Source organism: Cygnus olor, chromosome Z (assembly GCF_009769625.2).
Source record: "Cygnus olor isolate bCygOlo1 chromosome Z, bCygOlo1.pri.v2, whole genome shotgun sequence".
In the NCBI taxonomy this organism is placed as follows: domain Eukaryota; kingdom Metazoa; phylum Chordata; class Aves; order Anseriformes; family Anatidae; genus Cygnus; species Cygnus olor.
In genome coordinates this window covers 46,891,325-46,904,963 of record NC_049198.1, presented here as the reverse complement: position 1 = coordinate 46,904,963, position 13,639 = coordinate 46,891,325, and the positions used below count along the sequence as shown (strand labels likewise).

The 13,639-nt window shown below is 34.9% G+C and overlaps 1 protein-coding gene across 1 annotated transcript in view; it reads left to right on the top strand.

The window, feature by feature from the left end:
- The window catches only part of SPTLC1 (serine palmitoyltransferase long chain base subunit 1), a 34,097-nt gene extending 26,751 nt beyond the window's left edge, over positions 1 to 7,346 (top strand). Inside the window, exons 13-15 of the mRNA XM_040541652.1 lie at positions 2,006 to 2,123; positions 3,003 to 3,076; positions 3,565 to 7,346. Coding sequence (XP_040397586.1) covers positions 2,006 to 2,123; positions 3,003 to 3,076; positions 3,565 to 3,658 — 286 coding nt within the window. The 3' untranslated portion in view covers positions 3,659 to 7,346. The remainder of the gene's footprint in view (positions 1 to 2,005; positions 2,124 to 3,002; positions 3,077 to 3,564) is intronic.
- The last annotated feature ends 6,293 nt before the right edge of the window (positions 7,347 to 13,639 follow it).

The window sequence follows — 13,639 nt, the reverse complement described above, 5'->3', positions numbered from 1 at the left end:
GTTTGGCCTTCAGCTCTATGACAGACTTTTCATGGAAAGTTCCCTACAGCTCAGAGCTTGGACTTGCCATTCAGTTCTGCAGCTCAGCCTGGTGGCTGAGGTGCAGAGAGCCTTGAGGTATGCCCTCTGGGAGAGCGCGCTGAGGTTACCTACATACCAGCGCATTAATGTCAGGAGGCATCCCTGGTCACTGGAACATGCTCGTCTTTTCCGTTATATTGTTAGAATGGTCTGTGGCATGGATTTGGCCCAGGCTGAACAGCACTCTTTGAAATGACTCCTGGATGCGGTTCAGGAGTTAGTATGAGCCAGGAAACATTCCCAATAGGCAGTTGGGATGTGGCCACCCTGAGTTGGAGACTCAGACTTTTAAAAGTATGTATGTGAGTCATTCCCTACCCATTGGCCTCAGGGCCAGCAAATGGTCCAAGACATATTTAATTTACTAATACAGAACTAGCCTTAAAAGGAGTGTTGGAGTTCAGGAGACTACTTTTGTTCCTTTGTTACTTCAAACTGAGACTTTATTTTTTCTTGTGTGGAAATTGTTCTTTTTTGAAATCTTTATTTTTCCAGTGTTTTTATGGAAAAATGAATTCTGATTTCAGGAAAGTTACAGTGTGCGTGCAATTAGATTCTCAAATATTTGTTTAAATTTAATTTGGCATAGATTCAGAAAAAAACAGTTAATACTTCACATGAATGTTAAAGTACCTTCATTGGAAGACCTGATGCTAAACTCTTGGATTTCTTCAAAAATTGGATAGGATCAATTGACTAGTTCAGTTTTCTACAGCTGTAACTGATAGAAGTAGTTTTTGGATTAAACTTAAGTTTGAAACTTGTAAGCAAGCCCCTGTGAGTAAATGTGGAGCTAATACAAAGCATGTTGTATGGGCAAATGCGCAGAGTTTGAATGGAAGTGTTAAAAGCCTGCTTCCTCCTCATCTTTTCTCACTTATCCTTTGGGGGGACAGTTTATTTATTTCAATTGGAGAATGATGTCTAATATATAATTAGAAGCTAATCCTGTGCTTGTCTTAAACTGGATAGTTTTTTGAAGGGAAGTAACTCAGTTCTGTGGATGATTATATAATATGTCAGGACTGTAGCAGTCAAAGTCTAAGATACTAATTAACAGCTGTCCCCAGATACAGACATGGGAGTAATTCTGTTAAAATAACTACTTTTTAGAGGAGCTTCTGACTAAGTAGCAGAAGATGTTTTAAAGCTTTTCTACAGGAAATAAATAAAAATCAAATGCTGTGCCAAAAATTAAACTTGTTTCTTCATCTCACATAAGTGAGTAGCAAGGTTTGCTGTTGTTTATTTTGCTAACAAACTCAAAAACTTGAGTTCACTACCATGTTTATATTAGTAAAATACATGCCCTAACCCTAACAGTCCTCCTACATCTTTGGAAGGATCCTTTCACAGTTTTAAAATCCTTTGGGAATGCAGGACCTAGCTATTGTTACACAAATTTGCTACAACTACATTCAGTAAACTCCTTAGGGAATATACTCACATGGTAAGTTTTGTTGCTTTTACCTTTTGCAAACTGAAGTGCACATATGTTTTTCCTGTATTAGTATTGTAAATTTATGATGAATACTCCAAGCTAAGGAAATAAGCAGAAACCCTGCAGAACAGCTGGAGGAAAGTAAATGGATGCATCAGAAAAAAAGTGTTTCAGTACTATAATTTAAATAATCTTACTCAAACGTTAGCTAATGTTTTCAGGATTGCATAACTTTTTTGAAGAATGTTAAGAGGAAGCATGTCCTTATACAGTTTAATTTTTGTACTGTGTATACTGGTACAGAGAATGTTACTTTTGCTAATGAACAGCTATTCCTTATGCAAAACAATGTAGTATTATTTTTTATGAAATCTTCGCTCTTTCTTTTAGCTCTCCACCTGGAAAAGAGAAACACATACTGCCTAGAACTTCTGAACTTGTTTTTGACTAGTATGTCGTTAAAAGTTTCATTATTTATTTTAGGATTTCTGGCTTAAAAGTAGTGGGAGAATCATTTTCTCCAGCATTGCACTTAGAGTTGGAAGACAGCAGTGGATCTCGAGAAAATGATGTGAAGTTACTGAAGAGAGTTGTGGATTATGTAAGTGTCAACACAGCAATTAAAATTTATTGTTGCTTTTCAATGGGAATAATGAATGAAATGCAAGTAGGTAGAGTGACTTGTTGGGTAACTTTTGTTGGAATGCCTTGCAGGAAAGCTGCAAGAAACCCAGTTTCTTCACTGACTATAGGCCTAGTAAACACCATCTTCTAATCATTTCTCACTTCAGATATTCAGGTTTGTAACATTTGATAAAAATATATATTTCTTTTTAACTTCAGAAAATAAAATTTTCATATAAATAGTTGCTTAGGAAACATCTATGATATTCAAAGGAATCCATGTTATCATTTGTTCTGCTGATTTATTTTAACCTAGCATTCTGTAGTTTTGCTTGTTTGAGTCAGCGAACATGCTTTTTTTCTGTGTGTGTGTAGAATCCCATGTTTTTTATATAGCAATTTTTTTCTATCTTCACATTGTCTTTCTTTCTCCAGTATAAAGAGGTTGAGGTTGATAAAGGTATTCTAGATTTCAGGAGGCATGTAAACAAGACTATACAACAAACTCTGAAGTTGATTTTGCTTGATAATACATTTAAATTTGTTTGGATAGCCTATTTAATGCAGTAATTTTATCTAATAACTTGTAGAGGAAAGCTAAAAAAGCTATGCCTAACCTCTTCTGTTTTATATGTGTATCCTGTATTAAAATTAAAGATGCTTTTTGCACAGTCTTCAAAAATTCCTTTGCAAAAGGTTAGTTATCCTGACATCCAACTCATAAACGTTAGTTATATGTAGTCAGCAATCAAAAGGGTATACACCATCAGAAGTTCCCAGATTGACTGCTATATTTTGTTACGTACAATCAACCTTATGTGTTTTGTCCTGTTTCTTTCTGTACTTTCATCTGAAGTGCATGAATAGTGGTATTGCATTAACTCAGGCCCGCTATCTGGAGAAAGAAGAAAAATGTCTTCCTTCACCCAGGTTAGTAGAAAGTCAACATATTATTTCATTTTGTGGGATGTGATGCTTTATGTCTTTTCATACCATATTGGGGGGTTTGTTTAATAGTCTGGATAGAATAATTGGTTGTGTAAAGAATGGGGGAGGATGAATTTTGAGTGACTGCTACAGGATGCTAATACCCTGAAATAACAACTATATCAAAACTACATGAATCTTTGCAATCAGCGTGGCACTATCTTTGCCTGTTTACCAGACAGGATTTCCATGAACTGCACATCTGCAGGTAAAAAGATAATAAAATTATTGTGCTGCTTATATGTATGGAGGACAGGGTGGAAAGTAGTCTATTTTCATTTAATCTTGTGCCTTGTGTCTGTTTGAATTTGAATTCATAATCTTTTCCCTGGGGATAGTAATTTTAATAAGTTAAAATAAGTAAAAGAAAAGCCTAAAACTGAAGACAAGGATTAAAGTATACTGTGTATGTTTTGGTATTCTTTTTCTAGTATTCGAGTAGTGGTAACTGTGGAACAAACAGAACAAGAACTGGACAAAGCTGCATCGCTTATTAAGGAAGCTGCGCAGTCTGTACTGAATTAACCTGTGGTTTTGAATTCGTCTTTCCTCAGATTATAAGGATAAATGTTTTACACTGTATAGTGATTTCCACTTTAGATACTCAATTTCATCTGCTGATGACATTGAAGCCTGACTAACAAGATTGTTCCAGAATGCTAAAAATGCAGTGAGGTGTAGAATGCTGAATTTCAGAAATGGTGAATGACACAATGTACTTACAACTCAAAAATTACCATTTAGTAGAATTTCTTAAAATGGAATGTGACTGTTGCATGCAGGCCTTTTTCCAAGTTTCATCTTAAGAAGTCTTAAATTTATTCCTTCAAACCCTTAAATGTTTTCAGACAGAGAGATCATTCAAAACATCTAAAAGGTGTATTTTTCTCAGAGTATTCTCAGAATGTACGAGCTTCAAATAAATTTCAAAGAAATTTACTTTTTTCAAAATGGAAGTTCCTAATACTGCTGAAAGCGAGAGAATAACATATCAAGACATAATTTTGTGCTGTATTAAGTCGTTTATATTGAATTATAGAGGGAACTTCAATTTTTATTTGTTTTTATCTTTGTCTAACCATTTCTGGAAGCAGTTTTTCAAAATGCCTGGCCAGATATTCAGTTATCTAAATGGTAAATTCTATTAAACACTGTTTGCTTACTGTATTTCATATGTAAATATATGCATTTTTAATATTATGGGTGAGATTTTTCTTGTTATTAACTTAAACACTTAAACTGAAACTTCTAAGTTGTGAAACTGATAACAATTCAATTACAGTATGTTCAGTCAGGGGACCTTTGCAGCAGTCTTGAAGAGGAGGCATAAACAACAAGGAGTATGAACCAAAGTTTTGAAATGGCAACCGAATTCTAGCTTATTCAAACAACTTTGAAGCACAAAAATGGTGTGTGCTAAGTTATATCTCTAAACAGCTGCTATGTGTTAGAAGGGAGCACTCTGACAGCTAGTAAGAGAATAGATGGTACAAGTACTACTGAAATACAATCAATATGTGCACATAAAATCCCCACGTAATTCGATAGTAATATTTGGATATTTATGCTGTTGGGATTTTCAGTGAGCACAAGTGGATAGAAACATAACATGAAGCAGAGGAAACTGTTAAGGAAGGATGACAGTAAGCTGTATCTTTTTATAAAATAAAACTATAGCTATGTATTTCAGCATTTTTTTTTAAGAATGCCTGTTTAAAACAACAACTTTGTATTCTGCCTGATCTGCATTTGGGTTGTTTTGTACTTATGTGCCTTTTTGGTTGCTGCTACAAGGACTACAGTACTATTTTAAAAGAAAGATCATTGTTTAAATAAAACACTGTATGTTTGATTCAAATTTTTATGTATCACATAATTAGCATGATTCAACTGTATTTGTTGAATATTCTCCATCAGATAATTATAGTTTATGTTGTCTCTTTCAGTTGATAGTGACTCCATCTTTGCAGTGGTTTTCTGAACTCTGTACATTTAGATGAAACTGCTAAAGTTGTTTGGGCACTTTTGTCAGTGGTGCTGCTGGCACTAGAAATATTCAAATCATTATCTATGTAATGTAGAGGAATCTTCATTTCAACATGAAAGAATATTATTATTACACTGACATTTATGTTTTTCTCTCAACGGTGAGTAAAAGCCTGTGAGAAACCAACAACTTAAAAGAACAAAAATGTGAGAATGGAAGCTGGTTTGTGTTTTACAGGCTGGAACTGAAGTGCCTTCTCAAGAACAATCACCCTTCTCAGGGCCTTCAGAGATTTTGAGAGATGGAAATTAAAACTTACCACTATACTTTGAGCTTGTGAGCCATTTTTGGTTTAATAATACAAAACTTAATTTTCAAATAAACTCAAGCCTGTGACTTACAGGCTGGGAACAAATGAGGTGCTTGTATTCTAGTGCAACATAATTGTTTTGAAGTTTAAGGTAAACCTATGAAGGTAAATATGTAAATGATTAGCATTAAAATATGAGATTGCAGAATCTGTACTGCTTGCATTTTCTATTAGGTTGTCTGGAAATAGGGGAAAACTTTTTTGTTGTTCTCTTGAGAACTAGCAATAAGCTTTAGATGTATTTTATTGGTTTTATTATTGTTTTGGTTTTTTGTTGTTTGTTTTAAAATAAAGTGACAACACTTAAATTGGCAGGAAGCAGAGTGGAACTTCTGGCAATTTCAAAGCCATAACTAAATTGTTCTGATGAGGCAAAAGCTGAAGTATATTGATAAAAGGTACCACTGATTCATTTAGCAAACACATACTCAGCATTAAAACATTGGTTAAACTGCCTTTGACAGTTTGTTTTTAATAATTATATAGGAAATTAGCACTTAGACTGCACTAAAGCGGATGCCTTATTGTTAATAGCAGTTGAAGTATTGTTATTAATGTGCTTTTTACTGACAGGTTATATACGTGGTCTCTGGGAGAAATTAACAGGCTTAAGCAATGTAGCTTGTGGAGGGAGATATCCCTTGTCAGTTTAAGCAAGTCTGGCCCTCTTCACTTTCACTCTTCTGATAAATGTCCCTGTTTGATATGGCAAACAAATGAGGGGAACAATGGCTGGGGAAAAAAGTTGGTTGGGGTTAGTGAGACAGCAGGTGATTCTGGTTAAACTTTTGACATTAGAAAATCAGAGTGGAAGCCTGCTAAGGTGCTTAAATTCTCAGTGCTCTAGGCTGATAAATGTATGAACAAGCCTGTTTTAGTTGCTTTGTGGTTTTGCTTAGATGAAGTGGGACTTTTTCACCCATTTCTTCAGACACTGGAGTGAGGTTGGGGTCTTAGAAACTTGCTGGAAACCTGTTCGGCAGGATACTGTGAAGTGAATCCAAAGCATAAGGGCCTGATTCTGAACATCAACATTTCTATTGGAAAAAAAAAATCTGGATTCTTAATTTTAATTCAACTTTTTCATTATTTTTATTTTACCCTGCTAAGTATTTGGAACAGAGTTTAAGCTGAGTGGAAGGAAGCGTCAGGATGATAAATGGGGATCATATTATATAGCTTTTTTTTTTTTTTTTTTTTTTACTAAAGAGAACTATGTGGTAGTTGAGAAGGAATGCATTATAACTGTAATAAGGTGGTCATTTATTGAAATTGTTCTGTTGAAAGCAGTTATTTGCAATATACAGGGACTGGGATAGGCTGGAAAGAATTTATACTTTGAAGGTATTTTTGCTTGAGGAAACATATCTGTGATTTTTTTAAGCCAAGTGATCTGTTTTTCATGCATGTTTAAAAAATAGTTGATTGTTATTTGTATAGGTTCATTGTTTTTATAGGAAAACCTACAGATGCCTTTTTCTGTTTATTATAGTAATCGTAATTTTTGGATAGGAGGTGAAATGCATAAGGAAAGTATTAAGCAAGAAGTAGAGGTATGGCTGGATAATTTTGATTTTTTTTTCCCACTTCTGAAATATAATCCCAGTCACTGCACAGAATGGTGTACTGTCTCCTTTCTGTCACTCCATCTGGACTTTATTATTTTAAACAGGGTTGTGGAGTGTTGGCATTCACTGATCTATGAAGTTGCTACCGCAAAAGTGTCTTGCATCTTGAGATGACTCGAGAACTGTACATGAGCTGTAAATGCTGCTTAAACAGAGGAAATATTTACAACTAACACAAAGCATTTGTGCATTAAACTGTTTCAGTGTCCCAATAAAAGGAAGTGTCTGGATAATGTTTCTTGTTGTGTTTTTATGTTCTTTGGCAGTTTCCATGCTAATAAGATAATGGACTTAGTCTGTCTTGCTGGTGATGGATTGTTCAGATGTTCGTTTCCTGTCCCGTGTGTGCTAGGTCATTCCAGAGTAAGCGTAATAAAAGTAACATACACGATAAATCAGCTTAGTTGCAGATTGCTGGAAGGTGGAAGTACCTATCAGGGAAGGACTGATCTGTACACAACCACTTTCTAGTTCTTAGGTAGCAGGTACTTAGGGAAACTAGACACTGGCCCAGATACAGTTCAGCTGTGACACAGTATGAAATATCTGATGTATCGGCAAACCCTTAAGTCCAGCTGATATATACCCAGCTCTGAAAGACCTTTACAGAAGAGAATACTGAAGCTTTGCCTGTTGTGTTACATGGATATTTGTCTTTACCCCTAATATTAAAGGAATTATCACCTGGCTCGGGATATTCTTGGGGTAACTGAGCTGTATTTTCCAATAGGGGAGCGAGCCAGTGTTGGCAACAGTGAGTAAGTACTGGAGTCAGAAGTAAAACATTAATTAGCATTGGAAATATAGTTAACCAGTGGATTATACATTTGATGCAGAGCCAAAGTGAAAACAGTATAGCTGTGCAGACTTAAGATCTGGGAGGAAAGAACACTTAAGGCATGTAAAATAAACTCTTCAAGAGATCTACTTATAAGTGTTAGATGAAATACATACTTTTATCTCTTGGACTACAAACCCTTAAGCTTGTTCTCTATATGTATGCATCTCTTGTATGGACCAGGTCTTAGTACCAGCGTAATGTAACTGCTGTTTCTATTAAATAAATAGATTGGAGATGATGAGAATGATGTCCAATACTCAGGAGCAGTGCTGCGTCAAAATTGACTTCATTTAAAGATACTCTAGCAGAACAACTAATGATGCTCTGAAGTATTGGCCTAACTCAACCATTGCCACTAAATGGCAATAATTCTTGATGCTTGCATAATTCAAAATTTGGTTTCTATTGGAGTAAGTATTTTGATGATACTGAATAATATATCAGTAGATGTTGGGGGGGGGGGGAAGATAAATGATTTAAATTCATTGCACTACAGTAAGTACATGTTAATGATGCTAATGAAAGAATAAAAAAGGTGAAGTAACACTAGCACTTCATACTAGTCTGAGAACTTGCTTTGACTTTCTGTAATCATTTTTCACTGGCTTGGATTTTTTATTTTCTTTCACATAAGATTATGAAATGGCTGTTCTGTAAAGTCCATTGCTATAAGTTTGAATATTAACTTTTTTGTTTTAATTTTGTTCAGGATAATGTTTTTATAATCTGACTTCATTTAACACATTTGTACTGAGTGAAATTTTGCCTCTGTGCAAATGGTGAATATGAACTTTAGATACAAAATAGATACAGGCTACAATGCCTGATCAAGAATTAGTAGTAAATAGTAACCAGTGTTGGCAATATCTACTGAGTTATCCATGTATAAAAAGGAAAAAGTTAAGCCAATAGATATATGAGGATTGTTTTATTGAGATGTACTTATTTTTCTTATTGTTAATAAGCAAATTTTTAAGACTTTGTTTATACCTAAATTGCTATCTTGAGAATATGGATGTTAAAAAGGCTTGATCTTTGTAAAACCTTAAACATGTTAAAAATTCGCTGTCTTGTTTCTCAAGTCTTCTGTCATTTCACGTATGTTTGTTTTCCCGTCATCTTCCCAATTTCTCATTTTCCAGGATGGCCACCAAAAACAAATGCATTGTTAGTTGTTTAAAAATTACTTAAGCAGTGAGGTGTTTGGTGTACAATAGACCATGTTTTAGTGATTATGTCCACATTTCCTGAAATTAGAGACATGTTCCTGTTGCCAGGTGTAAGGCAAGGGATGTGCAGAAGGTAGCTTTAAATTGGGTTTTTGATTATGATGGGCTTTAAAAATGAATTGTATTTATTAGGTGGTGATTCCAATGAAAAGGGAATTACTCAGTTGCAGTCATGTTAGTCGTGCTCAACTATTACTGGATTCTGCCGGTGAATGATGTGCAATGTACAATATATTTTTACTTGAGGTTTAAAGAGCAGTTTGAAGTCTGGAGAACCGTATAGTTACTCAGCTATCAGTGGACATTTTTTAAGCACAGAAAGAGTTCTGTTGTCTTAGTAATTTGTTTTTTGAAACCGTAGAATTAAGTACAGGTAAAATATCACAGCTGCAGTATCAGGTATGTTGGAGCTACAGGTTTAAAATGGAAATAATAATTACAGTAATACATGAAGCATAAAGAGCTCATTAAGTGCTTGTTAAGCACTAACAATAAGTAATAAGGTAATAAGATGTAAGAATATAAAGTGATGCAATGGAAAAAAATGAACAGCAGGGTCCTACCTATCATTAATAATGGGTTTCAGAAGTTAATTATTACCAGAATTGTTGCCTACCCATTGTTTGTCCACCAAGTCTAGGGAGTAACAATGAGTCTAGGGAGTAACAATGCACATCGGAGAACGGTGTGCTTGATTCTGAATACTGGGAATTGCTGTATATCAGAAATTGCGTTCATAAGGAAAGAATCCTAAGTGTGTGATAGTGGCTTATTGTGGCTGATCTAGTGTCAGGTAGTGGCTGACCTCACAGCAAAATTAGGTACAACCGTGAAATCTTATAGAAACTAGAAAATGAATAAAGTTATATATATTGTTGGCAATGTGGAAGCAGACTGCAATGTGTGATGACAAAGGGAATATATTATGTATCTATACATCTTTCTATGAATACGTTTGGTATGCTGGACTGAAAGTGTTGAAAACAGCTGGGTTAAAAAGAAAATGGACCTCTAAACAGTCTTGAGCAGAGCTAAGAATTGGTATTAAATGGCAAGGTTCAAACAAGTTTGGGCTATTTCAACCTTTAGCATTAGAAAAGAAAGGGTTCAGCATATTGTACTGCTTTGTCTACAGATACTTTTTGTGCCGCCAATGGGGCAAGAGATGTGTAGTTACCCCATTGTTAAAGAAATTTTTGTTGTCACAGAAAAAATAACAGCAAAATTTGCCTTTGGGGTAGTTCATTATGGGACTTTTGATGGGCATTGTACAAGTTTCATGCTATCCAAATCATTTAACATCTTACTCAGAGAATGAAGGGACTGGCACCATCCTTTACTTCTGGTAAACAGGAGTAGCCTCAGAAGTCTTAGGTTGTTAGTATACACCTTGGTGTGTTTATCATCCATTAAGGCAGTAGTGATGGATTTGAGGAGACAAGTAGAGCCGTAGAATCTCACTGTGCAGACAGACTTTCTGTTCTAGCTGCTCTGTCAATAGCCGCTTCAATAGTACATAAACTTTAAAAGCCATTGATTAATCCTGCTTGTTTACTCTTTACATTTATCGCAATATATGTTTACTCTTTAAAAGCATTATTGCATTTGCCAGGCATTAATAGCAAAGAGAACTTTGAAACATCTGCATTACAGGTGACCCTAGAACAGCAACTTCCAGACCAATGGATTATTTCATATGCTCATGTACTTACCAAAAGAATCCAGAAGTTAAATGGGATTAAGGTTTTCTCCAAAGATTCAAAAAGATTTCTCCAAAGCGTGGGTCCTGTACTCTTGTTACCACTTTTCTTGTGAAAGTACCTTGACATTATGAGATAATTACTGTAGTTCTCGCAAGAGCAAGCTCTAGGTTTCTCAGTGTAGGAGTATCTGGCTGCATTTGACAACAGTCTTACAATATATTCACGTTATTTGCAGTTTTCTGCCTGTTTGTAGAGTTTTCAATATGGGAGCTCTCCAAGACCTACATGAAGCTGTGCGGTGTTCCTGAGCAGTAATCAAGGAACACAATATATGAGAGGCTACATGAAGTCATACAAAATACCTTACTTAACAAAAAAATAAACTGTTTTCTTGGCTGTTGACTAATTTTCTTAGCTGTTAACTACTTATGTTGATGATGTTTCCTTCTGAGGGGCATTACAATGTCTAGGCAATATTCTTGGTGGCCAGCATAAATACGTGTGGTCAGCTACAGTTATTTATGTTCATAAATGCTGCATCCACTTGAAATAACTATACAGAAATTAATGTAAATTTATGTTATTACATTGATGTGGTATTTGTTATCCATCCCATAGTAGAGAAGATCAGGAAAAGTGCTCTGCAGCAGACAAAATGCTTTCATTGTTAAAGGAAAATATTTCCCTCTTTCTGATAAGTGAAAAGAAATAGAAATATGTGGGTCTTTTTTGTGTATGTGAGAGAGAAAATACACTTTTTTGTTGTTCCTTTATTGTATGTCATTTTTTTCTTATACCAATAAACACATATAATGCAAACACCATCTATGCAAGAACATGTTTTAAAGAATATGCAGTTAAAACTTCACATGCCGTTAATAAGCAACTGCTTTCTGATAACTTATATTTGTCTTCAGAAAGAAGTTGCTTATTAATATGGATACTATATAAATGTATGTGTATATACAGTGTCTATAATGCATTATATATACTGTACATGTGTGTATGCTGTACATATGTTGTTTAGGGATCTGCAAAAAGGAACAAATAATGTCACGTTATCTGCACCTTAACTTTCTGATTTTGGAATTCTGCCTGACACAGGAATTTGTGTTTATTAGGGAAATTTTCAGCAAGTGATTGCAGAAGTCTAGCAGGCTGTTGGTTCAGTCATATAGGCAAAGAGAAACTTTCAAAGTCAATGATGAAGTTAGATGACAATATGTCCTCATGTTTGCATTCACTTAAAACTGTAGGGTTTGCATTTAAATTTTGAAAATAAACCAGTTCATTATTAATGTGTTTAATATTAGTTTTAAAATTGTGTTAAAGCTTGTATTAAAGTACTAATAAACAGCAATGTCTCATTACCACAGGGAAATCCTTAAAACAGTTCATAGGAGTGTTTTGAATTCAGAAAGACATTTTGAATTTACTGTTTATTTATGTGTGAGTATATGACACTCAATAGAGAAAAACTTACAATTTGTACAAGTATTGTTATCTTTAATGTTCATATGCTGGACCACTGTTTCTGTCTGGCATAGGATTGCTTTACTCCAGAGTTTGTGAAGTATAACAGCATGTTTTGCAGTGGAATGGTGAGAAAATACGTTAATTTGCATGAGTGTTAGACAGAGACATTTTACTTATTTTCAGTGTTAGCCAGGTAAGCTTTCTGGCATCAGTATTACTGTAGAGCGTAGTCAAATCATGAGGTATCCCAGTCAAGTTTGGTGCATTGCGTAAGGATAAAACTAAGATGTAGAAATAATATATCAGGGAATCGAATGTATTGGTTTGTGTTAAAGTTGTGGTTTCACTCATTTTATGCGCTTACTGCTGCTAATACCCCTATAAGAAAAGTAAACTGGTGACCTCATCGTGTGTACCAATTATTGTTTTTTGTCTGACACCCTTTTAGACAAGTACACTGTATATGACCCTTTTACTATATGGTTAGAGCATTTTTGTGGATATTCTGATCCTAAATGGGAAACTGTAGCTAAAACAACTGTATTGAGTATTAATGGTGCTTTTTACCATCAGAAAACACAAGTCTCTAATTCTGACTGGATCATGTGAGCTAGCTTGGCCTACTGATCAGAACTGAATTTCTAAAGGTCTGTCCAGCAAACTTTTCTCCTTTTCCCTGGGTTTTGGCCTATTATTTAACAGTCAAAGTTAAATAGCTCAGGTAGGCAAAAAAGATTTTTGTGAGGTTTGTCAAACATTATTTGGAGTCTTGAAGGGTATGAACAAGTTGATATTGAGTATTTTGTTGAATCCTGTTCATACTAACTGCTGCATTGATTGACTTGAGAATGGTATTATGGAAGGCAACTGTAGTATAACAGCAAGATCAAGAAAGCAATACATTTACCCTCAGGCAGGTGATTGTGTTTTTGACCCAATATGGCTTCTTTAATCATTTAGCTATACAGCAGATCTGAGAAGGCTCCAGATGGAGAATGAACCTACGACCCCCTGACATAAAAACATCTATGATACCAATTACACCATCTGTTGGTCATAAAACCACATTCTCTATCTTTTCTTTGCTCTTGTGTTATACAAAAGCTGAAGGGTGATATTTGGAGCTGTTCTAGTTTATCCATGCACTTTAATGCAGAACACATTTTCACAGAGAGGGAGAACAAAGCACAATAGCACTAAAGTTCAATTTACATTCTCAGTCAGTGAAAACAAAAATGAAAATAAAAAACAGTTGTCTGAGTCATTATTTAT